This window comes from Marmota flaviventris, chromosome 12 (genome assembly GCF_047511675.1).
Source record: "Marmota flaviventris isolate mMarFla1 chromosome 12, mMarFla1.hap1, whole genome shotgun sequence".
Taxonomy (NCBI): Eukaryota; Metazoa; Chordata; class Mammalia; order Rodentia; family Sciuridae; genus Marmota; species Marmota flaviventris.
The window spans coordinates 103,485,545-103,512,245 of record NC_092509.1 but is presented as its reverse complement, the minus strand read 5'-3'; the positions used below and the strand labels follow the sequence as shown (position 1 = coordinate 103,512,245).

The 26,701-nt window shown below is 42.7% G+C and overlaps 1 protein-coding gene across 2 annotated transcripts in view; it reads left to right on the top strand.

The window, feature by feature from the left end:
- Nucleotides 1-26,701, top strand: part of Dnm3 (dynamin 3) — a 430,502-nt gene that overhangs the window by 380,831 nt on the left and 22,970 nt on the right. For both annotated transcript variants that reach the window (XM_027934994.3, XM_027934997.2), the window contains one exon: nt 23,077-23,241. In XM_027934994.3, coding sequence (XP_027790795.1) covers nt 23,077-23,241 — 165 coding nt within the window. The remainder of the gene's footprint in view (nt 1-23,076; nt 23,242-26,701) is intronic.

Here is a 26,701-nt window from a genome sequence, read left to right as displayed (position 1 = left end):
TCCCTGAGGCCTCCCGGTCCTGCCTCACTCTGAAAGGCCCTTTACTGGCTACCTCCTTCCTCTCCAGTGCTACGCAGAGACCTCCATGTGGCTCCCATAGAAGTGGGCCAAGGGGAGGCTTAGTGGGAAGGAAATGGCTGGGTCTGAAGCACAGGGTTCCTGCTGTGCGCCCTCTTGGTGCTGGGGGCTATTAAAAGGCCATCTTTTTCTCCTCCCCCTCCTCTCCTCCCTCTGTCTTCGTAGCCCACATCCCAGACTGCCTTTCATCCCGTTGGGAGGGTACACAGGGAGTAAGAAAAGAAAAACAGGAATGAATGGCTGTGTTCCTTGGCACATGAATGGCACTCTCCCTTTCGGGACTTCAGGAATAAAAAATGAGAGGCTTTAAATCTTGCTAACTGGTGAGGAGGGTAGGGAGGAGGAGGAAGAGTGAGTGTGTGTGTGTGTGTGTGTGTGTGTGTGTGAGAGAGAGAGAGAGAGAGAGAGAGAGAGAGAATGTAAACTGCCACTATGTAAAGAACAATGCTGGTTTTCAAAAAATCTAAGTCAAAGGAGTCATTATTCCTGAATAAGGTGTGTTATGGGCCAGTGGGAAAGAGGAGGGCAGGGATTTTTGTTCAGCGCTGGTGAGTTAGGAAATACCCTTTTTATAGCTGACTCTAAAAAAGATGAGCTGGTGTTGCCAAGACGTGTTTATCAAATGTCTCCGCTATCTCACAGGATGCGAGGTTTGGTTTGACTCTGTGAGTAGCCCTGTATTTTTATTTTAGCCAAATCTCTGCCCGGCTCTCCGTCAGTTCCCTCCCCCCAGAGAAGAACATCAGGACCAAACCTGCCTGAATGTGGGCAGGAAGCCTGTGGCTTTTAGCAGGAGTCTCTCTCGGTTTGATTCATTGCCTCTCACTAGTGAGCTCCAGAAGGCTTTTCTTAAGATAAAATAAGTTGAAGCAACAAAAAGGGAACGCGGCCATCTCTAATTCCTTCTACTTAAAAAAATACAAATTCCCATGCTCATATCCCCCTGTTCCCATCCCCTTCTCAGGCTCTGTGGAAATGGTGGAAGGACAAGCCCCAGATGGAGCCGGGGGTGTGAGCTCAGACCACATGACCCCCTCGCTCTGGCGCTGCTCCCCGAGCCCAGCCGGCCCTCTTCTACCAGCAGGTCCCACTCTGGGCATCACTTGGCCGGGCACGGGGTGCCCCACCAGGTTGCCCTCCGGTGGCTCCGGGGCCTGGGGCATCGCTGGAGTTATGTGAAGGTGGGTGGGTGCCCAGACCCCTCACCCACACGCACTTCATTGGCATAGAGCTGTGTGCTTCCCGCTCTAGGTGACGGGAGCTGCTGGCTGTGGATGTTGGTTTTGGCTGGTGGCCGTGGGGAACAGCCAGCCGCTGTGTAAGCAGTCTGTCTGGATCCTCGGGGGGCCCACTGCCTTGCTCACGTCCTCTTGCTGCTCCTTAGGTTGCCACCAGCCATTACCATGATGAGTTTTAGGTTCTACAAGCTCCGTTTTCTGTATGGTAAGATAGTAACGTGTAGAGAATCATCATCCTGTAAATCGTCAGGGTGCTTTCGGTCTTCCTTTCTATAATTTGGAATTGGTGTCGAAACTGATGTAGGACTTTTGAATGTGCTGTTTAAACTAGAATTTGGGGCCGGGGTTAATAACCAAACCATTTTTGTGCTGTTTTGAAAACTCCTGGTGTGTCTGCCTTTTAATTTTTTTTTTTTTTTTTTTTTTGCTCATCATACAGTCTATTCAGATTTTTTTCTAAAGAAACATTAAGTAGCTTTTGGCAGAAGGTCAAAACTAGCATTGCAGGGAAGGTATTTAAAAGTCCTTTAAGTGTGGGCTATTTGTATAAGCAATAACTGCACATTTCTTATGACTGGGGAGAACTATTTTCACAGTCTTTCATGGAAATGTTTCTAGACAATTTCTGTGGCTCTTTTCCCTGAGCTCATTTATTTGCTTTTGCTTCAGAACAGAGCATTTTAATGAGCAGTTTTATGAGCCTAACCTGCGTTCTGCAAGCTCCACATGACTGGATTCCTGTTGCATGTAACCTTTGCCCTATTTTCCATTAAAACACAAGACTTTCCTATAATCAACTTTATACTATGACTGTGGAGGAAAAAATGCAGCAGACACTTTAGTCCCACAACTCAGCCCACTAAAATTAATATGTTTTTAAGCTGTTTGTTGTTTCCTTATAGTTTTCAGAATTGCACGCATTAACATTTTGATCGCAAAGCCCTTTCTTTTGTAAGATGCTGGGGTCATTGGTTCATTCCTTCACCTTGTCCAGCCGTATCCTGCTGAGTAAGAGTGAGTAACTCACTCAGCCATATTTATATTCCCCTGGAGCATGGACAAAGGCAGGATGAACCCCAAATCATTTTGGAAATATGACCTCTCAAAAAAAAAAAATGCATGCCTGTTTGTCTGCACTCAGTGTGATATATAATTGTCAGGGTCAGAAAGTCTTTCTTATGCCAAAGCTTAATCACCACCTGATGCATTTGGACTCCTTTTCTTCATATGTTAATTTGGGGGTAAAACAACTCTTTTCCATCTTATAAGTAGATTCCTAGATATTTTCGTATGGAGTAAATTTGTTGAATCAAACAAAAATTCCGAATGTGTTTTAATTTTTCTCCTGGGCTCGGCTGTCGGTGTTTCGTCAGTTTTCTTGATATCTGCTCAACATTCAAGCTCTCCCTTTCATTCCAGCAGAGCCCCAAACAGGATGCAGGGCCCCTGGAAGGGTCCAGCGGGGAACAACAGAGCCATTGTGTGCAAGGCCCAGCTCCCTCCAGGTCACGCATTCCAGCCTGAGTCTGCCTTCGAAAACTACACTGAGGGCTGAAGGTAGTCTGCGGGTCTCATGACACCTGGCTCTTTTTCTGCCCTCCTCACTTCAGCCAATCTGTCCTCATCTCCCAATCCTGTTTACTTTTTCTTCCTAGGACAAGGAGGGCACTCTTTAAAACAGACTGAAGTACGTTTAGGGCAAATGAAAGGAAATCTGCTTCACACAGCAGGTTATAAACTTGTGGAACTCATTAGTTCTGAAAGGTGGTGCTGGCAGGAGATATAAATGAATTCAGAAACCTTTGAGCCAAATTTATGAATGAGAACCATAAATGGCTACTCAGAAAACCAGGGCTATGCCTAACTTTTAAAACTGAAGTCAGAGGACTGCTCCACGCCCGCCCACGGGTCCCCTCTCCGGGTCAGTTGAGCTGACTGACCTTGTGTCTGGCTCTCAGTGGGATTTTCCAAGCATTCTGCATCCCTCTTTGCTTATCCTTAGTCTTAACGGGTCTCAGAAAGACCCTCAAAGCCTGCCCTGGGATGCACAACGTTCTTTTTAAAATAAGAAAGTTTGTTAACTTTTCCTTTCCTGTCCACCCATGCCCACCATGGTACCAATTTTGACTATCAGTGAATGGTGACGTCTGTCCAGTGGAAATTAGCTGAGATCATATTTGGATCTTAACATAGATGCCTTCTTTTATGTGAAGTCAGACCCTTCTTTTTTTCCTGGGAATTTTCAGGTCTGAGCCGATAAATCGCATTTTTGTCTCTTGGCCCTCTCTCCTGCAGAACCTGCAAGCACTTCCCCAGCCTGCTCTGCTCAACCTCCTGACTGCAGGGTTTCTTCAGCGGTAGCACTTAACACACTGAGGTGCTCCAGGCCCCACCCCAGACCAGTTAAATCAGTCTCTGCAAACGGGGCCCCAGTGACTTATAATTTAAAATCTCCCCAGGGGACAGCAGGCTGCACAGGTCTCCCCTTGACCTAAGCTCCCTGCCCCACATCTCAGCCCTGTCTATGGCCTCTCTCTGCAATGCCCGCCTGGCCCCTTGCTGAAAGTGTATCAGTGACTCTGGTGGAGCTCCCTGTGAGCACCCAGTAAAAGAAGACTTACTGGGAAAACTGGCGCCCTGCAGATTCACAACACCTGCCACTCCCAGGGCGTGGGCTGGTCCTACTCACCTCCTAGCTGACTGCCCAGCACCTGCTGCAGTGGGGTCCCCACCACGTCAGTCCCCTCCTTTTCCTCCCAGCAAGCTCATCACCTCGTGGGGAGAATATTGAAGCCAGCAGGAGAAATGTCCTGGCACCCTCCCCTTCCCTGCAGCTGCTCATTCCCACCCCGCCTCAGGGCACCCCCCCTGGAGGTCTTGATGAAGAAGAAGCACACTTCATTATCAACCGCGATCCGTGCTGCTGTGATCCGCATGGGTCTCCCACAAGTGTGCGTATTGGGAACTTCATCCCCAGTTCCTAAGCTAGTGGTATTTGAGGGTGGGGCTTTGGAGGGCACTTAGGGTTAGATAAGTTCATAAGGGCAGAGCCCCCACGATGGCACTCATGGCTCCATAAGAAGAGGAAGAGAGAACGGGGCTAGCATACTCGCTCTGTCTTCTCATGTGCTGACCTCTGTCACGTGATGCACCAAAAGGCCCCCACCAGGCGCCAGCACTATGCTCTTGAACTTCCCAGCCTCCAGAACCTTGAACTAAGTGAACCTCTTTTCTTTATAAATTACCCCATCCATGGTATTTAGTTATAGCAATAGGAAATTAAGACAAATACCATCAATGTGCAATACATGAAAATTCAGTAGAAAAGACCTATTAGAAAAAAATTAGCATGGAAATATTTCTAATTCTTCAGGATAGAAAAAAATAATAAGCTTTGAGTACATAGGAAGGAGAGATCAATTCTGATTTATCAGACTAGAGAAGGTTATCACAGAGATGGTGATATTTGAGTCAGGGCTTGAATACTGGAAAAAATTTAGCAGTTACTAGGTCAAAGGAAACTTGTATTCAAAGGGGCAGCAGGTTATGAGGTGTATAGTTTGATCTGTGGACAGTGAATGGCCTGGTGTGGCTGGATGCGGAATGGAAGGACACTCTTGCTGAGGTTCTTCCTGACCAGTACACTGAACCTCATCTGTCTTTTACTAGAATGTTCTGCCTTCTGTCTACTGGCTCCTTTTCAACCTCAGGTATGCAGATCTTCCCTGCCCTAAGGTTGGGACAGGCCCCATGCCATTTCCCTTATTTCTCTCAGAGTATGATTTACAGATTCTTCTACTTCCCCTTCCGCATTCTCCACCTGACCCCAGTCCAGCTTCATGACTTTCCCCGCTGCCCCTCTCTGTGATCCCCACTCGGTCCCACAGAAGGCTCTTCTAAGGATTCCCACATCATTCAGAATAAACCACTGGCCCGTCCCCACTGCACTGGGCGCCTGGCACCCTCTGACCTTGACCTGGAAAGCCTTCGGCTCCCAACACCACTCTTCTCCCCCGCTGTGTTTTTCATTCTCCACTCTGGAAACACTCTCTGAGCCCAGGCCCTCAGCAAGGGCTTCGCTGAACCCAAAGTGACCTGGGCCCTCTGTACAGTCAGTGGTTTTAGGTGAATTTTCTGTGGTCATCGATCCCGCTTCTGCCTCTCTGTGAAAGGTTTCTAACTCTACGCTTTCTGCCGTAACCTCTGGACCCACAGTCTGTGATTCTAGATGTCCTAAGTATCTACTCAAAAGTTTGCTAAAAAAAAAAAACAAAACACACATTTTTTCATGAAAATTGATTTCCCTGCCTCCGTTTATTTGCCTGAATTAATGAAGTCTCCAGCTGGTCTCCTTAATTCCAGCCTGACCCTCCTTAAACAAATCCAGCCTAAAAACAGCTGCCACACTAACTTCCTAAGTTGTCACTTGAGCACATCCTTTCTAGTGACTTTGCCAGCCCCCACGTGCCATCTCATCCCTTTAGACTCGTGCTGTCCACAGTTCAACACTCACTGCACACTTCTCCCACCTCCCCCTGCTCCACATGCTTGCCACCAAGCCCTCCCAACGTTTCCCCACCACACCAGCCCATTCCAGCTCATTGCCTTTATTCCCCCTGCCTGGAGCCTTTGGGGTGTCTGCCTGCCCTGGTACTGCAGGTCAGGCTCACCCCCTTCTCCACAGGGCCTTGCCAGTCACAGAGCCCTCTGCAAGGCTCTCGGCTCCTGGAACGCCAGCCACACTTAACAGGCTTCCCACACCACTTAGAAGTCCCCACACTCTATAACCGGGACACATTGCTCCTCCCTGTTGACCAGCTCCTCCCACAATAGAGGGTCACCTTCTCAGGAGCACAAACCATGCTGCAGTCCTCCCTTCAATCTCCAGGGAACCTAGAACCTTTCTCGTCATGGGTTAGATGTTTAATACATCACAGGGGCTAGCTGTGATCGTCATCTACGATTTGCTGAACTGGTGTAGACCGAGATGGACTCTGCGACAGAACATTATGTTCATGCTCTCTGTAAGGGGATCGTTCTCTGCTGGACAACGTTGTATCTGGTCCGTCGATTTTGATATAGATTCTTTTCCTAACTCAAGAGGAGGCAGTTAAAGGGTAGTCCTTGAGCCTCCAGATCAAAACTCCAACTTATAGAAGATCCAGAGGACAGCAGAGCCCGTTAGAGGGCAGCCAGGGGAGACTGGAGCAGGGAAGTGGGCGTGATCTACAGGACAAATGGTTTTGTTTTTTAATAAAGAATTATCAAAAGAGAGATCAGGGAGAAGTCTGCAGGTTAAAATAGACCTAAGAGATATCTAGAATCGCAGCTCATGAACTTATCTGGACTCCACTGTAAGCATACACACAAAAATACTTTTTTCAAAGCCAATTGGGGAAAGAAAGTGAGGACACTGAACATGTGATAAAGTTAAAAATTACTAGCAGTACTTTTAGATGCATAAATGACACCTATTGACAGTAGTATTGTGGTTGTTTTCTAAGGGCTTTTTATCTTCTAGGAATTCATACTTAAATAATGTAATGTGACACTGGATATCTGGGGTTTACCTCACAAGAGTGGAGAAGGATCGATGGCCCGAGGCTGACCCTGCGGTGGATTTTAGAAGCAGAGTCATGAGCACCTAGAGGCTAATTTATACTCTTCTCTCTCCTCTACTTTACATATATTTTAAAAGATTTTATAGGTAGTCATTGATGTTAAGCAATTCTTGTTAAATACTCTTGGCATGACAGTCACGTTATGGTTATGATTTTTGAAAAGGAATAAGAAATACCAACTGATATACCAAAGCATAGAATGTCGTCACTGAGGTCATTACATTTAAAGATTTAGCAAATTGAAAAACAGAATGTTTAAATTATCATTGAAAATTTCCCATATCCCTAGGAATACACCCATGGACCCCCGGTTGAGAAACAGAACTTTAGTGGGTGATGTAGAGGCTGCCCTGTGTTTCACCTGCTCTTAAAGGTTATCCAGAGAGGTGAGGCTGTGAGTCGTGCATCCTGTAGAAGGGAGCATGGAAAAGAGCCGAAAGTTCTGCCCCTGGCTGTGAATGGTCAGACGCTTCAAATGCAGGCTTGTCACAAGAGTAGTGGCTTTAAGAGCTTTTTTTTTTTTAACTATTTTAGTTGTCAATGGACTTTATTTATTTATATGCAGTGCTGAGAATCAAACCCAGTGCCTCGCACATGCTAGGCAAGCGTTCTGCCACTGAGCCAAACCCCAGCCCCTTTAAGAACGTTTTGGTTACACTCAGTTAACATCAGCCTTCAGTGGACAGGCGTAAAACAAGCTACCACAGGAAAAGCAAAACAGAAACCAAAGAAACAAACGAAGAACACCTGGCAGGCTTTTCCTGATATCTCATCAGCTTGATCAGGAAGTTCATTCTTAGCTGTCTGACAGACTTTTTAACAGAACATCCATGTGTAGCAACTTCATCTGACGTGGGAGACGAGTTTCCGTGATGAAGACGTTGATGACCAACAGAATGTGCAGTGAACTGGTGTTGGAACCCCAGGGAGGGTGCACAAAACCCACGATGAGAAGGTCACTCGTGATGGCTGGGATCTGAGTGTGATACCAATGCCATCCCCCTTTCAAGTGGATTTCTGTAAGGCATGTTGTTCCCTCTCCTCCTCCTCAAGCTGTAATGCCCCTGGGACTTTATGTTGTCACTGACAATATTTCAATAGAAGTTAAAATTAACAGCATGACTGGTTAATTTAATGGCAGCTTTTTATATTCTCTCGAAGTCTCATTTGACACTGCAACCAACAGGATATTAAACTTTGCACACTTACCTAAAGAACGTTGGATTTATCAGGTAGCTGTGTTGAGAATAACAACCTAATGTGACTATTTTTATTGGAATAATACATCAATATGGCTTGGCGATAGATTTGAATTTAAGAATAAGATTGTTAGTAAGTAATCAATTAATTCATTTCTCCTAGAGTTGCTTTTTCTTTATCGGTATCTTATACAGTTTTGTTTTTTAACGATCATGTGTTTCTTTAGAACGTTAAAAATAATCTTCCTGAGGTGTGCACCTAGAGTGTCCCTTGGTAGCCTCTAGCTGTGAGTGGTTACTGAGCACTTGAAATGTGGCTCCAACGGCCACGGGCTATGAGTATTATATACACACTGGGTTTTATTTCTCAGTATTAAAACAAAGATGTAAAATATCTCATTAACAATTTTATATGGATTCATTGATGGCCTGTTGCATTAGTTTATGAGGATCGTCAGAACAAATCACCACAAGGCCAAGTAGCTTAAGCAAAATAAATGCATTTTTTCACAATTCCAGAAGCTAGATGTCTGGGATGCGGTGGCAGCTGGGTGCTTTCTTCTGAGGCCTCCCTCCACGGTTCCTGGATGGCCCTGTCCTCCACCATCACCTGCTCTCACCTGTGTATGCCTGTGTTCAAGTTTGCCCTTCACATACCAAGTATCCGTCGTATTGGGTTAGGGGCCACCTGAAGACCTCATTTTAACTTAATGACCCCCTAAAATCCCAGCTCCAAATACAGCGCAGGTGGCAGCGCTGGGCGTGAGGGCTTCACTGTATGAATTTGGGAGAGGCACAGCTCGGGCCCGTTAACATCTCATAATGAGAGCATTTGTAGTACATTTAAGTCGTTATGAAAATGAATTTCTCCTCTTTTGCTTTTTTAATGGGCTGCTAGAATCGTGGCTGGCATTATCTTCCATGAGAGAGTGCTAGACTTGGAATTCTGAAATACTGTGTCATCACATGTTGAAAAGTAAGAAAAAGTTCTCATTGTAAATAAATTTGTCACTTTTTATTCACTTTCCCTTTTAGTATTCAGTTTTATTGAGGCCTCGCTAATGAGAAAAAGCATAAAGTATATGCCCAAGGAAAATTAGATCAGCCTCCAGTTTGGACCTCCATTCCGCCGTATTTAATTTCTTCTTTCTGAAAAGGCGAGGAGAACAATGGCTACTATTTATGGGCTGATTACTGTTTGCCAGGTCATCCACTCACCGACCCTTTGACGGGTAATTATGGCAGCAGGTAGCCTTCCTCAACAGAAAACTGAAGGGCACAGGGCTTCACTGAATTGCTCAGCATTCCTGTTGCTGTGGGGCAGAATCCATGGTCTCCCTTCCCACCACGGGCTCCTTTCCCTTCCCTGCACTTCTGTGTCCAAAGTCTGCTGCGAGGATCCCCAAGACACTAGATGTGAGGGCTCTTAAACCTCAACCTCTTGTTTGTTGAGTTGGCCTGTGTTCCTAGAAATATTACAAATAAAGCTATTGTTTCTCCCTTTTGACCAGCAAATCTATGTTCCTTGACAGCCTGGTAATTTCAGAGCTAAAATACACAAATGCGTGTGTTTTGACACACTGTTGAATCACAGTATCTCTAGAAGAATTGGCAGAAGCCATCAGCCCAGCCCACCCTCGTTGGCGCTCCTGTATCCTTACAGTATGCAGAGCAGACTGCTTGCATTACCAAAGTGAGTGGGCGCGCCTTCCACACACGCCTTCTGAATAACCCTGTTTCCCCTGCACTTAAATATCCCTTCCTTTTCTTATGGCCACAGAAGGTCAGAGCTAAGGGCCTCCAAAGAGTAAGTCCATGCTTTCGCGCTCAAGCAGTAAAGTGTCTGATGCATTTGTTATAATAACTCAGGAATATTTATTAGTAAGATCGTAGCCCAGTTTCATTGTCTGGTTTAGAAAACACCTAAAAGAAAACAGTCTGCAAGGGACCCTTTGAGTTTCATGTATTGTTTTCTGGAGACATAATATTTGCACATTTTTATGGGATACATTATGGTAATTCAATACATGTACACAATGTGTCAGATCAGGGTGACAAAGACTTCCATCTCCTCAAAAATTAGCATGTTGGGCTGGGGATGTGGCTCAAGCGGTAGCGCGCTCGCCTGGCATGTGTGCCGCCTGGGTTCAATCCTCAGCACCATATACAAACAAAGATGTTGTGTCCGCCGAAAACTAAAAGTAAATATTAAAAATTCTCTCTCTCTTAAAAAATATTTTTTAAAAAAATTAGCATGTTGACCTGTGAGGATTTCGTGTTGTTGTTGTTATTTTGAAGTGGATCAATAACTTTGCTATAGGAAAACAGCTAACTCCTCCTCACTCTGTTTTGGTGCCTCTTATTGGATTTCTTTCCATCCCCCAACACTGTCTTTCTCAGTCTAGTGACCACTATTTCATTCCATTCCATTCTTCTACAATATTGACTTTTAAATTTCCAAAATGAAAGAGAATATGTGGTATGTCTCTTTCTGTGTCTGCCTTATTTCTCTTAACATGGTGACCTGCAGTTCAGTCCATGTTGCTAAAAATGACCAGACTGCATTCTTTTTTATGGCTGAAGAATGTTTCAGTGAGTATAGAGCCCAGATTTTCTTGATCCATTCATCCACTGATGTCCATCTTGCTTGATTTCATATTTTAGCTGATGTGAATGATGCTGCAGTAAACATGAGCATGAAAGTATCTTTGAAACTTTAATCCACTTTCATTCAAGGTTTTCACTGGTAGAGATGAACTTCTTCCTACCCTTCAGTTGATTTCTGCTAGTTTTCAATATTCTTTGTTCCTTTCCACCTCTTATTGAGTCTTTTGATTTGGTAGTTTTCTGTCACACTAAAGTTTAATTTTCTTTCTCTTTCATGAACCTGTTCTCCTCGTGAGCTTTGTACATTTCTGTGTGGTTGTGATGGTGGGTTTGTCCTTTTGTGTCTAGTATAGGACTTCCTTAAGTATTTTTTATAAGACTGCTCTGGTGGTGATGAATTCCCTGTTTCTGTTTATCAGGAAAGACTATCTTTTCCCTTCATTTCTGAAGGTTAGTTTTGCTGGGTATAGTGTTCTTTGTTGGCGGATTTTTTTCTTTCAGGACTTTGACTGTAAGGTTGCTGTTGAGAAATATACTGTGAGTCTAATGGGCATTCCTTTATATGTGAGTTGATGCTTTACTCTTGCTGTTTTTAGAATTCTCTGCTTGGCTCATGATTTTGACCCTGCATCTACAGTGTGCCTTGGTAAAGGTCTTTTTGGAAGAATCAAGTTCTTTGAGGTTTTTATATCTGAGTGGCCACATCTATTTAGAAGATTTGAGCTGTTTTTGCTTAAGACAGGTTTTCCATGCTTTTCCTCTTTTCTTTACCCCTGGAATTCACATAATGCAAATATTTGTTCACTTAATGGTATCCCCTGTCCCATAGGCTTTCTTTACTCTTTTAAATACTTTTTTTTTGTTCTTGTTTTTGTATTATTTTCTGTTTTTCTAGTTTGGGGTTTTTTCTTATTGTTGTTTGTTTGTTTTTGTCTGGGTTAATTCAAAGACCTAACCCCAAGTTCAGAAATTGTTCTGCTTATTCTAGTCTGTTATTGAAGCCATCCATTTTTGTTTTGTTTTATTATTGAAATTTTTAGCTCAAAGATTTCTGATTGGTTCTTTTTTATGATTTCTGTATCTATTTTGAATTTTTCATTCATATCCTGAATTGTTTTTCTAATTTCTTTGTATTATCTGTATCCTTTTGTTCAGCGTTTCCATAGGATATTTAAATTCTTTTTTAGTCCTTTCATAGATTTTCATTCAAATTTGACCTATTTCTGGAGCACTGTTTTTTGGAGATGTCTTATTGCCTTTCATGTAGTGAAATGTCTACATCCCTACATTGATTTCTATGCATCTGGTATAATAGTCACCTCTTCCAATTTTATGGAGTAGCTTTTATAGGACAAGATTTTTTTATTTAGATGAGATACAGTGGTCAGTTGAGTAGACACTTTGACTTTGGTTATTATATGTGAGCTCAAAAATATAGTCTGTGATTTCTCTGGCTCTCGTTGATCTGAGTAGTGTGAGTGCCTCAATAGTCTAGATGACAGTATCTGTGGCTTTGCAGTGGACATAGACTTCCAAATGTGCATGTGGTGGGACTCCACAGACTCAAACACTAGTAAAACTGTGCATGTGGTGGCAGTTACCACAGTGTTAGTGATGCAGGATGTCGAGAAGGCTGTCCTAATGTCCTTTGGACTAAGCACAGGTGACACCAAAGCATTGTGCCACCAGCAGCTCCTGTCCCCTGAGCCATAAGATGTGAAGAGGACCTTCCCCAAGACCCTTAGGATGAACTTTGGCGATACCCAGGCCTGTGGCAGCAGCAGCCACAGTTTTGGAGTCAAGGGATGGGTTGACACCTTCCCTAAGCACAGGTGACGCTGAGGTCTGTGGCACCAGTAACCACATACTCAAAGTTTGGGATGCAAACCGGGAACTTCCCTAAGTCCCATGAGGTGATTGCAGATGGTGCTGGAGTTTGGGGGGGCTTGTAATTGGCAGGACCCAGGCTGGACCTTACCCAGGTCCCCAGGGACAAATCCAAGTGATGCCTGAGCTTTTGGCACCAGGAACTGTGGTCCAAGTCTGTGGGCTGTGGGGCGGACCTTCCCTAGGCCCCTTGGGTCAGGAATAGGTGGCCCTGGGGCTTATTATGGCTTTGATATCTGCAGTTCTGGAAGAGCAGGATGTGGGTGGGATGTTCCCCTGGTCCCCGGGGACAAGCTCAGGTGATGCCAGAGCTTTGTGCACCAGAAATTTGAATACCAAGGCTGTGAGCCAGGGAAGGAGACTTTCCTCTTTCCTGTGGGGCAGATGCAGGTGGTGCTGGATTTGAGGCACTGGTAGCTGTGTCCTGGACCTGCAGGACATGGACAGAACCTTTCACGGGATCCACAAGGCAGGTGCAGGGGAAGGCGGGACCTTTGGCATCAGCAGCTGGAGTCCCAAGGCTGGGGTCTGGGAGGAAACCTTCCCCAGCTAGCAGGTTTGGAGCACTGAGAGCTGTATTTCTAGAGCTGTGGGAGGCAGCTGGGATCTTCCCAAGTACTGCACAGACAGTCCTGGGATTTGGGCAACCAAAGGCACAGTCCCAGACTGGACTGGGGAGGAGACCTTCCCTGGTTCCCATGGCCGAGTGCAGGTGGCGTGGGGACCTGGGGCTGCTAACAGCCTTTTCCCTGGAGCTACAGGATGAGGCCAGGACCTTCCCCAGCTCCCCGAGGGTGGGGGGGAATGGATCCTCTGGAGGTTATTTACTTTTTAACCCAAGTCTATATTTATGAATTTCATAAACTCAGATGTCACTTGTATGATGTACATCAGTCATCCCAAATAATAAAAATGGTGAATGTCTCCTGAGCACACATGTAGGCACGGTGGCGAGGGCCCTTGCCACATTTCCCCATGTGATCAGAAGGCACTCCTTGTGTGGGCACCAGAATCGGGGCTTAGAAAAGCTGTGTCACCTCCCAACGTGAACTTCACTGACGTTCGCCAGGCTAGCCAGGACAGAGCCAAGAGGTAAATATGGGTCCCGTTGCTCTCCTCTCAGCTTCTCCATCTCCCTCAGACGGGAGTGGGTTGGCACTTGAGGTGTTCCACCTAAGCCAGGCGGGTTTTAAACTTGTATTTTAGGGAAGCTGCAGACAGGTATTTGATGGAGAGATTTTCTGTTTTATGCATATTCCCAGTTGCAAGGGAGGAATATTGCTAGGAATTATATTGAATTAGATCATGTTGTCAGATCTCCTTGATTCATTTGGCTACCAGTGGGGCATGAAATTTTGTGGTGAGAATTTCTAAGAAAAATTATCCTCTCAAGCCTTTCATTTAACTAAAAAATTCTCTAGTTCAGAAATCATTTTATCTACTTTAAGTTCAAACCATTTATATGCTCTCTGTAAACACAAACAATAATCAGAGGGAAAACTGAAGTATTCACTAGTAAGAAACATGTCTAGAACCTTTAAAGCCATAGTTAGGAAAAAGAACAATTGTGGGGGGGTGGGATGTGAATATATGCAGTAATGTGTTTTCTTTTTTAAAAAATTTTTTTCCAAAATTTTTTTAGTTTTGATGGACCTAGTACCTTAATTTTTTTTTAAAGAGAGAGAATTTTTTAATATTTATTTTTTTAGTTTTCGGTGGACACAACATCTTTATTTTATTTGTATATGGTGCTGAGGATCGAACCCAGAGCCCCACGCATGCCAGGCGAGCGCGCTACCGCTTGAGCCACATCCCCAGCCCAATATCTTTATTTATTTATTTTTACGTGGTACTGAGGATCAAACCCAGTGCCTCATAAGTGTGAGGCAAGTGCTCTCTGACCCACAATCCCAGCCCAGGTGTTTTCTTAACATTTGCATCTTTAAAGTTACCTTGTAAGTTTGTGAAAAAAAATCTTGACACTGGTCTTAAAAAAAAAAGATCATTTAAAATTATAAACTCATCTTTAGTAGTTATAATATGATTTTAGTAATTGCAATCTGATTTCTGCAGTTAAACTATTTTAAAAACAAACTAGAGAAAGAAAGCTTTTGTTTTAAAAACAAACTAGAGAAAGAAAGAACCCGTGTCGACTTTCTCTCCTAACCCTCAAGCCTTCTTTACAAGTCTTAATACAATCCTCAGAACAGTCTCATGTACTACAAATTTTAAAACAATACAGAATTTTTTTCAAACAATAATTGCTTGTTTTTTGTAAAGTGAACCATAAAATAGTTTTAATTTGTATTACATATGCAGCTGTGAGTTGCTGATCTGTAAGCCATCTCGCCTCTCTAAACTTTTGCCACATTTTAGAAACAGCAGAAAAATCTGATAGCCAAAGCAAACATCAGCATAAAAGTGATATAAAGACAGTTTTGTTTCCTAGACTTCATATCTCCATCCTGTTGAGCTTGCACACACGTGCGCACACACACACATAGTTTCAGAAGAGGGGTAGGAGATGTGTCTCAGTCTGTTTCCTACTGCTGTAACAGACTACCTGAGGTTGGGTAATTTAAAAAAAATTTTTTTTTAATTGGTTCTTCTTAGTTATACATGACAGTAGAATCCATTTTGATAAGATTATACAAGCATTAAATATATCTTATTCTAATTAGGATCCCATTCTTGTGGGTGGACACATGGTGGGATTCATTTAGATATTTTTGTGTGTGTACATAGGAAAATAATGTTATACTTACTGTACTCTTTCCTCTTCCTATGCCCCCTCCCTTCCTTTCATTCTCCTTTGTCTAATCTACTGAACTTCTCTTCTTCCCCTCCCCTCCCTTTATTGTGGTTTAGCTTCCCCATATTAGTGAAAACATTCAACCTTTGTTTGGGGGGAATTGGCTTATTTCACTTAGCATGATATTCTCCAGATCCATCCATTTACTGGCAAATGTCATAAAGTCATTCTGCTTTATGGCTGAGTAATATTCCATTTTATTTATTTATATAAATATATATAATATAAATAAACATGTATATAATATATATAAATATATATAAATAAAATGGAATGAATAAAGAAATATAAATACTTTTTCATTCATTCATCTGTTGATGGGCATCTAGGTTGGTTCCATAGCTCAGCTATTGTGAATTGAGCTGCTATGAACGTTGATGTGGCTTTGTCACTATAGTATGCTGATTTTAAATTTTCAAGATATACAAAGAACTCAAAAAGCTTAACACACACACACAAAAAAAAATTATACCAATCAATAAATGGGCAAAGGAACCGAACAGACCCTTCTCAAAAGAAGAAATGTGAATGATCAACAAATATATGAAAAATGTTCAACATCTCCAGCAATTAGAGAAATACAGATTAAAACCACACTGAGATTTCGTCTTACTCCAGTCAGAATGACAATTATCAAGAATAAAAGAATAACAAATGTTGGTGAGAATGTGAGGAAAAGGGAATACTCATATATTGTTGGTGGGACTGCAAGTTGGTACAACCCCTCTGTAAAGCAGTATGGAGATTCCTCAAAAAACTAGAAATGGAACCACCATTTGACCTAGTTATCCCGTATCCCTCAGCATATGTCCAAAGGATTTTAATCAGAGGCTAGGTAATTTATAATGAACACAAATTATTGGGCTCATGGTTCTGGAGGCTGGAAAGTCCAGGGGCATGGTGCTAGCATCTGGTAAGGGCCACTGCTGCATCATCCCATGGCAGAAGGAAGAAGGGCAAGGGCAAGAAAGCAAGAAGAGACCAAACTGGCTTTCCTAAAGATCCACCTTCACATACGCACTCATTCCTTTTATTAAGCACCTCACTCTATTCACCAGGAGCGGGCCCTCCTGCACTGTCCATCTCCCCTTGGGCCCACATCCCAGGACTGTGGCACTGGGGATGAAGTTTCCAACATATGAACTTCAGGGAACATATTCAAACTATAGCAGAAATAACAAGAAGGAAGTGGACTCTGGACACAACTGTTGTTCCTCTTAGGATCACAGTCTTTGTCCAGTCATTCTCAAGTATCCATTTCAGCATCCTCAGTATATTTTCTTGTGGTCGTAATGTTGGATTACTTGCATGGTGATGGTGATGTTAAAGGATTTGTAACAGCAAAGGAATCACTCTGAGTCCAAAAGCTCTTCATCGTGATCAACATCATGAAGAGCTGTTCCACTCTCAGGGCTGTTTGTAGCCACTCTAGTAGCGTTTGGAAACACCTGCTTCTCTTGCAATGTTTGCAGATGCTCTTGCGTGTGGCATGAGCATCAGCCTCACCCTAAGAATGGAGGAGTGATTGTTTTTAAAGAAACCATGTTAATTATTTTGTTTCAAGTATGTGTTGTATAAATGAAAGCTGTTACTTTATGGAAAGCAAACTCATTATATAAAGATAGAGATTTTCCCCAAATAAATATTTTCAATTTTTTTAAAAAAATGTGAGATTGCTTAAATAGCAATATTTTATATTGTGCTGAAAATATTTGAAAAATAAAATTTTCATATTCATATTAAGCCATATATAGAGGCCTTTAAGATAGATTAAAAGAGCAGGGCAGGAAAGGCTACACAGGTTTTTCAGATATTTCTAAAAAAAAAAAAAAAATCCTCCTATCCACATTTTTTTCGGTCTCAGATAAAAGCAATTGTTTCAATGTATCTTAAATGCAAATGCAATTATGTGAATTCTAGTTTATATGAGACAAGTCCCCCATCCCTTCTGTCCCCCACATTTCAGTTATTCACTGTTATTCTCATCCAAGTTACTTATTAGGAACTTTGATACCACACAGAAATAGATAACACTGTCAGAAGCTTTTGGGTTGAAAGAGAGTTAAAAAGGAAAAAATACAGAGCTACATCAGATTTGAGAAAGGTTTTTCTTTTAATTCAAGTCAGCATTTTTAAAACTCTGAGGCTTTATGCCTGCTGAATTTCATATTAATCTTACATAGTTTCATAATGCTAATTATGCTATTTAGAGGGGAAAAAAAGAATGAATAAAAGGGCAAAAACAGGTGAAGGGGGAGGAACACAAAGAACAGAAATGAAAATAACGCAGGCAGACCAGGTTCAGTCCTGCCTGAGATTCAGGGTCAGCCCCTGGGCGGCCGGGATCAGATCAGGCTCAGGGCTTTTCCTGTATTGCAGATGCTTCTTGCAGATGCATGTCCCCTTGGCCATCCAAACTTTTGACTGCAATCACAGCTCAATTCTATGGACATGCTCAATCACAGTCATGAAGATCTTTTTATCAATTAATGTGTGGTGCTGAATGCAGTAATTATTATGCCCAGGCCAAAATAAAAGGCGGCAACAACAACAAAAAGCAGCTCTAAATGGAGCGCTCGGTTCTTGAAATGCATCTGATCACCCACGTTTCCTTACAGCAAGACCCCAGCTTTCCAGGGCTCAATCTCGGCTCCCCTCCAAAACACAGCCCAACAACCCTCGGGAAACAGCCTGGGCTGCTTTTCTCCGTCTTCCATTCCGCAGTATTTATTAAGCCCCACCATATGTGGGCTAGTACTAGAGGAAACTCACGAAGTGTTCCCTTTGTCCCAGTCTTTCTTCTGAACTCCACCCGACTTCCAGGGTCCTCTTCAAGTGTCCCCATCCCTGGAGTGCCCACAGTGCCCAGAGCTCCCTTAGCGCGTCTAAAACTCACCGACTCATCTGTCCCTGTGTCCTCCCTGCTCAGACGCTCACAGCAAGGCCCGTGTTTCTGGACTTCCTTTGTGGTGTTCAAATAAATATCTGTCGAATTGATCAGGGAAATACCGGGCACAGGGTGCCAGACTGCAGCCTGGACCACCCGCAGAGGCGTCCTGGCCAGGTCCTCACGCAGTTCTTACAGGTTTGGCTGTGTACCTCTCCGGCCTCAGCAAATTAGAAACGAATGATTGGGAGCAGGGAAAGGTTTTCAGGGAAAACATCCTCCATAATATGGAGCTGGGAAACCTGAGTGCGTTTCCATGGCCACAGTGTTTTCACAATGGTGAGTGGATCCACTGAGAAAAAGCCAAACGCTATATTGCTACACTTTGTTTTAGAATTTTGTATAATGATAATAGGTGGCTACAGAAGAGTTAGTTATCTGGAAAAATCTCTTGAGCGGACCTGTAGGTTGTTGCCCAATGCCCACCATTGGTGGGAGCAGATGCAGCAAACGCCCATTGGTCTGTACCGCTTATGCGCCCATTACCACCAGGATGGCTCACTTTCCATTATCCCACCTTTAAAGAGTTGAAGTCACCAGTCTTATTTAAAATGGTTCCCATGGTCCTCAAATAAGATCATGACATAATTAAATAAGAGATTTTTTTTCCTTGCTCAGGAAAGGGAAAAGGCAAAACCAAAAATGTGAAAAAACCGGCATTTCAGTCAAGCCCCGAGCTCGAACATTGCTTCCCCTTTGACACTTTTATTCCCTCACCTGTTAAGGTAGTGCAGTCTTAAATAGTGTGCAAATAATTTCATAAGAAAGCCACAGTAATTCTTATAAACAATTTCACATTTACAATGTTGCTTTTTATTGCTGAAATTGAATTAGATTTCTCAAAAGCTATTTAGAAAAAAAAAATTGCAAGGCCTGTCCATTGTATTTTTCAGAAGAAATCTGGTTTCTACAACATTATTCACATTTTGTAAACAGCATCAGTGAACCTGCACATAAAAGGTTAAATGTTTGCAGACCATTCTTTTTTGCCTCGAAGATCAGAGACAAATTACTATTTTTATTTTACATTCCCTTGATGAGGATAATGATAAACAGCTGTCACTTCAGTGCTTTGACTGCAAAGAATCCTATTGCAATCCTATAATTTAAACAAAGAAAAAATACATAGTCATACACAGGATACATTCAGAAAAGAGCATGATGGAGAATCTGGTTAGGGCTGGGGTTAAGAGAAAAGGGAACATTAGCTCTCTGCAATTACTCAGTTAAAAGAAAAATTTCTTCTGTATACATTTTCTCCATTCATCTTAGACATATTAGAAGGGGCAATTGTTGCTTTTTTTCTTTCTGAAATCAGAAATCAAATTTGCATTCTGAATTTGGTGACTCCCCGTCGTGTCCAGTGTATTATCGGAAAAGTTAAGATTCGCATGTGACCATGTGTCTGCTAATATTTCCCAAAGCAAAGGACAGTTTCAAATTGTTTTACTGGTTATTTTGGAAATATTTTATTCTTTATGTTGAGAATCAAACCAGTGTTCTTTATTCACTCTGACACGGCTTATCAATTGCTTCTGACTTCAAAAAGCAAAAAAATGCCAGTAAAGCAAGGTTAAATGTTGAAGGTCATATAAAATGGGGAAATTTCAACTGAAAATGTGAGTGGTGATTCAATTTTCCTGGTGCTTCATCTTCCTAGAGATCTATTTAGTATACTGTATTTATTCTGCTTTTCTCTTTTAGCTCAGGCATTTACTTCTTGAAAATATCAATACTTCAGGGACTCTTTCTCCAAGAAACTTTTTTTACATTTATTATTTTATCTTTACCATGTACAGATAGCTCATTATTTCAAGCTTCCTGGTTTTTACACCTAAAGAAAAAAAAAAAGAATTAGCTTAAAATCATATTCATTTTAAATTTGTTGAATGGTTTCAGCCTCAGAGCCTCAATGTGTTCTTCTATAGATTGACAGGAACCTTGGTGCCCACCTCCTCAGATATGGGGCAGCTTCTATATGAAGTGTTTAGCATGGTGCGTGAACACAGTAGGTACTCAATAAGTGTTCCTGGGAGAGAGATTGATCCACCACCCCCTATTGCTGAACATAATAGCGAAGTCCAAGAATGTTTCAGGACAGAAGGATAAATTAAATTGTACAGTAGTCATTCTAGAAGTTTAGATTGCTTTATATAGAAAATATTTCTTCACAAAGCTGTAGGTCATCTATTCTCATGTATAGACAGAGTTTTCTTAGTCATTTTATCATCTTAATTATTTTCAAGCCCATCAACTTGAGGTTTCTCTGGCCTCTGTTCTTCTAACAAAGTCTGCACTGCTGGACACCCTGAGCTGCAGTTGACTTTGGTAAACCTGTTTGTAGCATTAACTCTGCCCCCTTCTCCTCCTCCCCCTGGACACCAGGTTCTATGCTAGGTGCTGGGAAGGGGAGGTAAATGAGCTCTTAGCATCTAGGAGGGGGATTAGCATATTATTATTTAATGACTAAGCTGGACATTAAATAATAAAGGCCAGTGTGAGGATGAAGTGCAGAAGAGGGGTGGGGGAGGTGAGGGCCACCAGGGGCCTGTCGGGGGGAGGTGTTGGTGGAGCATGTTTGAAAGATGACAGGTCTTCACAGTGGGCAGAGTTGAGGGAAGGCAGGGCCCCAGGTAAGGGGGGTTGTTTTCAGAAAACATGGAGGTATAAAAGAGATGTCGTTTGGCCTTTTGAAATAAGATTTTAATTACACATGTTTTATCATCTTAAAAGTTCATAATGTGCGTTGAGAGTCAAGCAGCTCTCAGTTAGTACATGAATATTCAGAAAGGAAAGACACTTTACATTTATAGAGCGTCTCTGAGGCCCCCTGCCAGGTCATTTTGTACCCGTTGTATCATTCAGCTGCCATAAGCTTTCCAGGTAAGTTTGTCCCCACTTTAAAGATATGGAAGCTGGGTCAGTCACAATGGGAGACTTAGTGGCACCACACACCCAGTGTGACAGAGCCTGGATCTGAACCTGAAACTTCACTTTCAAGTACAATGTCCTTAAATGATGTTGTAATTTACTGTTGACTCTCAAGAGTCTTGGTGCAGTGCAGAGACCATTTGCAGACTTAGAGTGACGTTTTTGTCTTAGAAGAAATTTGGGAACACAGTGTTTTTTTTTCACTACTGTGGTTGACATTTCCACTACAGTTTTATCATTTTGCGGCCTTAGTTTCTGCTTACCTATCTCAGATCCTGCTGAGCCTGAATCACAAAGTAACAGTGACAAAAGACCTGATTTAACTCTTTCCTTCAGTGACCCAAGCCCATTTTTAAAGAAATGAAATAGGTGAACCACTGTCCTGTTGAACCTTCCAGTCCTCCGCCTGCTATTGCCACAGGTCAGTGCCTCAGAAATGCCTTATGCTGTCCCCAAAGCCTGCGGTCAGACCCTTAGGACTGGAAAATGGCAATTGTTTTTTTTAGAGTTAGCATACATTAAATGTTTTTAAGGTATTAGATATTTCTGAGTGAGAGAAGCCTTGTAAATGATTATAAATTTCGGTGTTGTTTTTGATCTTGTGTGGACTGTGTGTCTTTCACACCTGCATATTGATTCAAAAGAAAGGCTTGTTGTTTATAGTTCCAGTTAAGCCATTTAGCACAGGGCTTTGCTAGAACTGATCAGATGATGGAAAACCTGGCAGATCAAAGTGTGTACATTTCCAGGAAAAAAAAAAACAGTACTTCATGTCCACATTGGAAGCAATAAATTATTTTCCCCTTTTACATTCATAATTAAATCTTTCCAAATACTAGAAAGTAGCCAGACCACTCACAATATCTGTCATGTTTGGGGGCTTTAGATGGTTCGACCTGACTTGAAATGGAGACCATTTGTTCTAAATTGATTTCAATGCCAAGCCCATAGGTCAGCCCTTAATGACGAAGATGCCATTCCACCCCAGCTCTGGTGGATAAGCCAAAATTAATTAGCTCAAGTCCTATAGTATAGAAAACAGATGCTTCTCTCATGTTGCACAAATAAATTCTTTGTGGATAGATGTGTTCTGTTTTATTCAAAGAATAGCAAGTTGGAAGTGAAAATGGTAAGTTTTCCATCGTGGAGCCAGCCCTCAGCAGTGATGACAGAGTGTGGATTCACATAACAAAGTCCAGCAAGTGCGTGGGAGAATGAATCACCTTTTATATCTCTTATTTTGGCTCTAGGCCAGTCCTAGGAGGTATAGTTTTGAATCTGGGTTGATCCAAATGCTGATCCAATCCAGAGCAGATCTAGAAGTGCCAGAATAGCATCAAGGTTATTTCTAATCTATAGTGTCCCTGGAGACTCCTCTCCGAGGCTGACATGGCATGCTATGTTGGGAGTCCATTCTTTGGCCTGCTTGCAGATGGCTTAAGATGAGACTGATTGCTAGAGGTCTGTTGTTAGGCGACTATTCATTTTAGTGATTCATCTCAACATTCATTCAGAATTAGAATACTTGCTTTTACTAACTACGGCAGACTAAAAAAAAACAAAAACAAAAACAAAAAAAACACTGATCTCTTTTTCAGAATTACTTGACGGATGGTGAGATAAAGATGTTACTGTGTAGTGGTATGAATTCCAAGCATACTAAGCAGAAGAAGTTGATCATTTGATAATAATGTTTGGTGTTTTTATTCTTCTGAGCCAAGGTGAGGTAATCCATGTTTTGTTTCCTTTCTGTAAGACTGAAAATGATGAGAATGGCCAAGCAGAGAACTTTTCCATGGACCCACAACTGGAGAGGCAAGTGGAGACCATTCGCAACCTTGTTGACTCCTACATGTCTATCATCAACAAATGCATCCGAGATCTGATTCCAAAGACGATAATGCACCTTATGATCAATAATGTGAGTGACTCCAAACCCTCTGTTTTTTAACCTCTAACCCATCCTCCCTTGGAAATCAAGCACATTTTCTTGAGTTTCTTTGTGACATTTTGTGGATAACTGAAATACCCATTACCCAGGTCAATAATTTTTCCTTTACAAATGGTGACTAATAGATGGAATAGAACTTAGGAGAGAAAATTTAAAACTTCTAACTACAGTACCAAGAAGTTCCTCAACTGGTTCTCTTCTAGAAGGTTCTGTCCCTCACTGGTTCTCTTCTAGAAGGTTGTGTATTTGCTCATAATAAAGCAGAGCAAAAATACTGTTTTCATGGTCATAGTATAAATTAATTGCAAAGCCAATAATGAAACCAAATGCCCTGGCTTCTAGACCTAGAGACTGGAGGCGTAGGAAGTACTTTCCCCTGCATATACTCAATGTGTGTAGCTCTGTGTTAGTGTGGTTATTTCATCTTCTGTAAGCCACCGGATGCTGTTTTAACCTGGGAAAGGGCTTCTTTCCCATCCCCTCGGATACCAAGTCAGTCAGCTCTGCTTTTCCAAGGACAATCCCAACCTCTCCTTTTCTGGTTATTCCTAGTAGTCCGGACGGGATACTTAAATTCTGTGGTCTGCTTTGGTTCCTTCAGTGGCCAACTTTCTAAAGTACAAACAATACAAGTTTTTAGATAAATTGTCTTTTAGGAAAGGAGGTTAAAAGGAGGTATTCCGTAGCAGACTTTTCTGAACCTTGACAAGTCAGGCATCAGCAATTTTACTCCCAGTTGTCTTCTAAGGGCATCGTTTCGTTTAAACCAAGAACAGGAGCATTTCTTGTGAGAAGTCAAGGTCAGATGGTAAAGTCATGAAAAGAGCCCCAAACCAGAGCTCAGGAGGAGCCTGGCTCGCGGCCTGTTTCTGCAGTCCTTCTGTGGGACTAAGGCAAGTCACTGCTGCGGGCCTGTCTCCCCGACCTGTAAAATACTGATGGTGGGAGCTGTCGCCTACTGGGGGATCACTCCAGAAGACAGTGCATGTGAAAACAAGCTCGGCTGCTGTGGAGGACCTATAAATGTCCCTTGCCTGTATTTCAAGATTTACTTCAAAAGGTCTGACAGTCCACTCACTGGCCATGACCCTACATCCCTTGACTCCAGAAGCCCCAGGCACTCGTGTGCCCAACCTTGCCTTCAGCTCTGTTCACGTACATTTTGTGTGTCCAAGCAAGGTCAGCCGGAGGCTTTGAAGTCTAAGCAGCAGGTGAGCAATAAATGGGAAATGTGGAAACTGTGAGGCGCCCTGTCAAGTTTGGTCAGTGGCCCGCTGTGGGACCTGAAGCAAATCATTCAGTCCCTCCAAGTTGGAGTCAGTCGCTTTTAAATGTCAGTCAGAACACTGAGGTACAGCACAGACCTGATGAATAATTTTAGAAAACATAAAGTGACTGTAAGCCATTTAGAAAAACCTAAGTATTAAACAAACAGTCTGTGTATTTTTAAAATTGCCCTCTTAGCTTTGTTTAAGCGAATTAGGTTGTTTTGCTGTGGTATATGCAGGCACTTGCTTATTTAAACATTGTCCTGATTAAGGATCATTTATCTTTTCGCTGTTTCATGGAGAATCATTAGCACGGCCATGGGTTCAAACGCGGCTTCACCCTGTGGTATTAAATCATCAGCACAGGAAATGGCACTTCCTGTCAAGAGCTGTGCCGAGCAGCTTGACACAAATTAGCTAAAAGCAAAGAGAAATCCTACTGCAAATCGATTCTCCTTTTGCCTCCTCAAGCACAACACACACCCCACATACACACACAGAGAGGCAGGGCCCCTCCTCACTGCAGGGCGCTTGCTTTAATGGACTGGCCCAAACCTCACCTGCAGAATGTTAGCCCTGGAGGGAAAGTGTCTTGAGAGACCTCTGAGAAGTCATGAGAAAGGAGACTTCAATTAAGACCTGATCTTTGAGGTCAAACCTTGAAGCAGAGACTAACCAGAACGCCAAAAAGTCTAAAACATCACGTAATGCCAAATTTGTAGGAAATCATGGTGGTCTCTGTTTGAAGAGATTTTTTTTTATAGCTACCAGAAATTAGTTTTACGTATCTAGAATGACTGTTATTTTTTTTTTTACCTGCTTTTAAAACTCTATTTGTAATTTCATCTATTTAATATCCTTTATGTATTTTAAATTACATACGTGATTCTGTATTTACCTCTATCCACATCTATATGAGTTTTCCTGTAAATGCTCTCGTATTCTCGCGGCATCTTATTGTACAGAAGCCCTTTTGTTCGTTCCAGATGTGCCCTATTGAGTCCAAGGAAACAAACACAGCAAAACCCAGCACATCTGTGCAGCACAGTGCTGGGCGCTTGCCTTGAGATCCTCACAGGAGAGGATCAGTAACAGAATCGCAACCAGAAAGCTCAGTTTCACTGCTAATTCTGAATTTTACCCTCTGAACCCAGCGCTTCTATAAATGGCTTGGGGTGGGAAAGTTAGATATTCCTCCAGAACCAGTAAGTGCCTGAAACGGGGTCTCCTGTTCCTTCCTGGTCTATCTAAAGCAGAGTTCTGGCCTTTCCTCTTGGAAATGGGAATGGCTGCCCAGCCTTCTGGGAAAGAATGTGTTTCAGCCAGTTTTCATAAAGTTCAGAATTTGGTGGGCAGTTTCCTTTGAAAGTTTACATTAAGCGTTCTGCCACTCAGGTCTCCATATGGGATTGTTTAAGAAGTTTAAAGCCCAGCAATAAATGCCTGGCTTCAGACATACTGTAAGCCTTTGTCTACTGAAATGCAGCAGCTGTTTCATTACTTAAGCATACCAGGTAACAGCGGCCCAAAGAAATAGCAAGTTTATGACGGGCAGTCATGCCAGATAGGCTACAGCCACAGCAGCAGGGCGGCTCAGGACCTTAAAGCTCACACACACACAGACTCACCCCACCCCGAGCAAGCCCACCCTGATGGCCTCACCTCTAATTCTCTATCAGAATCAAGGAACTGGACCCAACTTTATTCTAAAATGTGCATGGCCAAAGGGCACAACCACCCTCTGGATACCTGTTACTTTCCCCAGCTTTTACAAGAAGAAATTGAGTCCCTGAGAGGTCAACAACCCAGAATGCAGAATTGAATTGAAATCCAGGTCTTCTCTCTCACATTCCAGCGCCTGTGCCATTTCACGGTAGAACAGGGTCAGGAGAACTCAGCCCTCACGGTATGGGGCGTCCACCCCCACAGGACACATACACAGGGCTGTCTTCCCAGAAGCTAAATTGCCCTGGAAGATTTAATTAGAATTTGTTTGAATATGAGAAACAATGCTCCAAGATGGGAAACATTGTTTCTCACATTCGAATAAACCCAGAAAATACAAAGTAGAATGTAAAAGCTTTTATGGATTCTTTTTAAAACCCAGATACAAACCTGGAGGCATTTCACACTTGGAATGCGCGCGGCAGCCTGTGCCCCGG